Here is a 2,962-nt window from a genome sequence, read left to right on the forward strand (position 1 = left end):
AGGCTTCACTAAAATGAGCATAACATTTTACTCGGAGGTCGGATTTTAGCAAATTTGGTTGCGTTGGAAAGAGGATTCAATTATCTATCATAACATAGGTCATGAGACACATAATTCCTTTTATGCTAAGAGTTATGACCATTTGAAGTTGACCCAATCAACAATTTTCCTCTAACTGGTTGCTGACCCTCACCTACGGTCAGACCTACGGACCGTGGATCAAACGACGGTCCGTGCTGGTCAGCTGTCATTTGTGTCAGAGGTTGGGTAAAGGGGCCCTCGAATCACGAAAACATACCACGGACCGTAGTCTGACCTACGGACCACCAGCACGGGCAGTGGTCTGACCTACAGTCCGTGGATGGCAACCGTGGGTTGCACCTGCAACTTCGCAAAATCTGCATTTTTGGTCTATTTCAGATACGGGGTGTTTCAATGTGCCAAGTCAATAGTTGACAATTATTATATATATTAATCCAAGAAAGATTTGTATGAATTAAAGCAAGCCCCACAGACGTGAATAGTAACATTGACAAATATTTTTATGACAATGGATTTACTCGTTGTCTCCAGTATATGCTTTTTACGTTAAAGTTTCACTACAAAAATACCCTTAAATTGTTGAGGTTTATTACGAAGGTTAATATAACCCCCGTATACCTACCTCAAGGTTACTTAGAACACCTCTCTAATTACCCATCCATAGTTGTCCTCTTCTTAGTGTCAATTTTGTTGAAAATTTGGTACTGATTGATTGAAGTATTTGCTTGTGTAGGTTTGTCGGTAGAAAATTTTGAATATTTGTTCATTTACCTGGCGATTTTCATGTGTTTGATTACAAATGGATGCGATTTCTGATGAGTTCTTTGCACATGTATCACTAGTTCCTTACAATCAGGTATTTTAGATGCTTAAATTTAGTTCATTTATCTAAAATTTGTTTAATACAAGCATTGTCAGGGATGATTTTACTCTGTTTTTAGCATTTGCAATTTGATAGATTAAATTGGAGCTTTATTCAAGCAGAAAAAAAGTATAGAATGAGGCAAAACGAAATATGTTGATTGGATAGGAATGTGGTATTATCATTTTGGGTGATTCAATACTTGATGTGCCTGTTATTGAAAACATATTATTTCAATTCAAACTCTTCACTTAATTACCTAACAGGTGTGACAAGACGAATGTGCTTTTTGCTTCCTAAATAAGAGAATTTTTTCAGTTTGAGCTTAGGAATAGATAAACTCTTGATTTTTTTGTGCCTTCATTGCCCATTCACCATGTAATTATGTCCTCAACTTTACGGAGTCACTTAAAATCATACATTTTTACTGGACTTTCACCGTGCTATATCTTGGTTGCCTGCTGGTTTAATCTTTCTGTTGCTCTCTTTTGACGAACAAGGGAAGTGTGACGAGACTCCAAATCAAATCCAATGCTGAGATAAAGGACCCAACTCCGCTGGACAGCCTGGTGACTTCTACCTTGCTCGAACAAATGTACGTAAAAATTGTCAAGTTCAATTTAATTAGAAATCAGAGTCTTCGCCTTCAATCTCTCTTCATCAATTTAGTTTGTTTCTTAGCTGCATGCACTACTAGCATCATCCTATCATTTTCTTACTGTTGGTATCTATCTGTAGGTTACATCGGAGAATTTGAGTATGTCGATGATCATAGGTACGGAGAGATTGTTGTTGAACTAAATGGACGGTTAAACAAGTCTTGTGTCATTAGTCCTCGCTTCGATGTTGGAGTCAAGGAGATTGAAGGATGGACTGCTAGATTGCTCCCTTCCGGATAGGTATAGTAATTAATATTTCACTTTGTTCCCTTGATCAATAGATGGAACTCATTTCTGGATTGTTGGGGTGAATGTCAAGTCATGTTCATATTAGCTTGTGAAATAAACATTATTAATTTTTGATTGCTTACTTCTTTGCTGAATTTTGAATTGCCTTGCTAAATTGGCGTTTGACAATGTTTCATTGTGAAATTTAAAAAAATTAGTTTTGTTTTCAAAGGGAAAAATGATATTTGAAAATTATTGGTTCTTCTTAAGCAATTAAAAATCTTTAGTACTCGTGGCAAGCATCTGTAATGCTTACAAGACCCATCCATTTATAAATGTCACATAGCAAGCACTCTTTGTACATGCTAACAGTTGATAAGAATTCTTGTCTATCAAAAGGAGAAATTTTGTATCATATGGCTTGGCTAACAGAGTCTCTGCTGTTATTTTTGTTTTAGTCCATGAGAAGTGTGTTTCTTTGAAGAAGAGTATCTGAACAGTCATATTGTGGATTGAAGCATCATATGTAATTGATACTTGATACTAAGCAAATGAAATTGTAGATATTTTGCGTAAATAGTGAATCCGATCAATTATTTGGTGTTTTGGGCTAAAATCATCCCTGAAGTATAGTCCACAGTTAGGGTACATCCTTACGATATTTCTGTGAACAAAAAATATCTTTTAACTATCCTAAACTTTGCGACAAACATCCTTTTGTTAACTTTTGTTAAAAAACTAACAGCTGAAATAACAAGGAAAGGAATCTGTTTTTTTTTATTACTGGATCATTTACTTTCTTTTTATTTGTAGGAAAAACAAAAAGAAATAGAGAATACCTGGCAAAATAATACTTCAGGTATGAAGGAAATGTACACCATTGTTTGCAACTTTTATTATGAAGTTAAGAATCAATATCATATCCAAATTACCGCTACTTTTCTTTTCAATAGATTTGTGAAAAATGCATTATTTTGTTTTGTTGGATCATATTTGTCCGTTTCTAATCATAGTCAACATGACTTCAGGCTATGTTGACGAGGAAAGCAGGCTTCAATCTATGCCCTAATGTCACGACCCAGACCGTCGTGATTCACACCCACACTAACCTTATGGTAGGTTAACCATTACTACAACCCAAACTAGCAAATTTTAATAAAACTAAGGCATT

General features: G+C 35.3%; 1 protein-coding gene across 1 annotated transcript; it reads left to right on the forward strand.

Moving 5' to 3' along the window:
- Window positions 1–841: 841 nt before the first annotated feature.
- LOC125851823 (40S ribosomal protein S15a-like) lies at window positions 842–1,803 on the forward strand. Its single transcript, XM_049531559.1, has 3 exons — window positions 842–898; window positions 1,405–1,540; window positions 1,643–1,803. The coding sequence occupies exons 1-3, from the start codon at window positions 842–844 to the stop codon at window positions 1,801–1,803; spliced, it is 354 nt and encodes a 117-aa protein (XP_049387516.1).
- Window positions 1,804–2,962: the final 1,159 nt, after the last annotated feature.

This window comes from Solanum stenotomum, unplaced genomic scaffold (assembly GCF_019186545.1).
Source record: "Solanum stenotomum isolate F172 unplaced genomic scaffold, ASM1918654v1 scaffold3024, whole genome shotgun sequence".
Classification (NCBI taxonomy): Eukaryota; Viridiplantae; Streptophyta; class Magnoliopsida; order Solanales; family Solanaceae; genus Solanum; species Solanum stenotomum.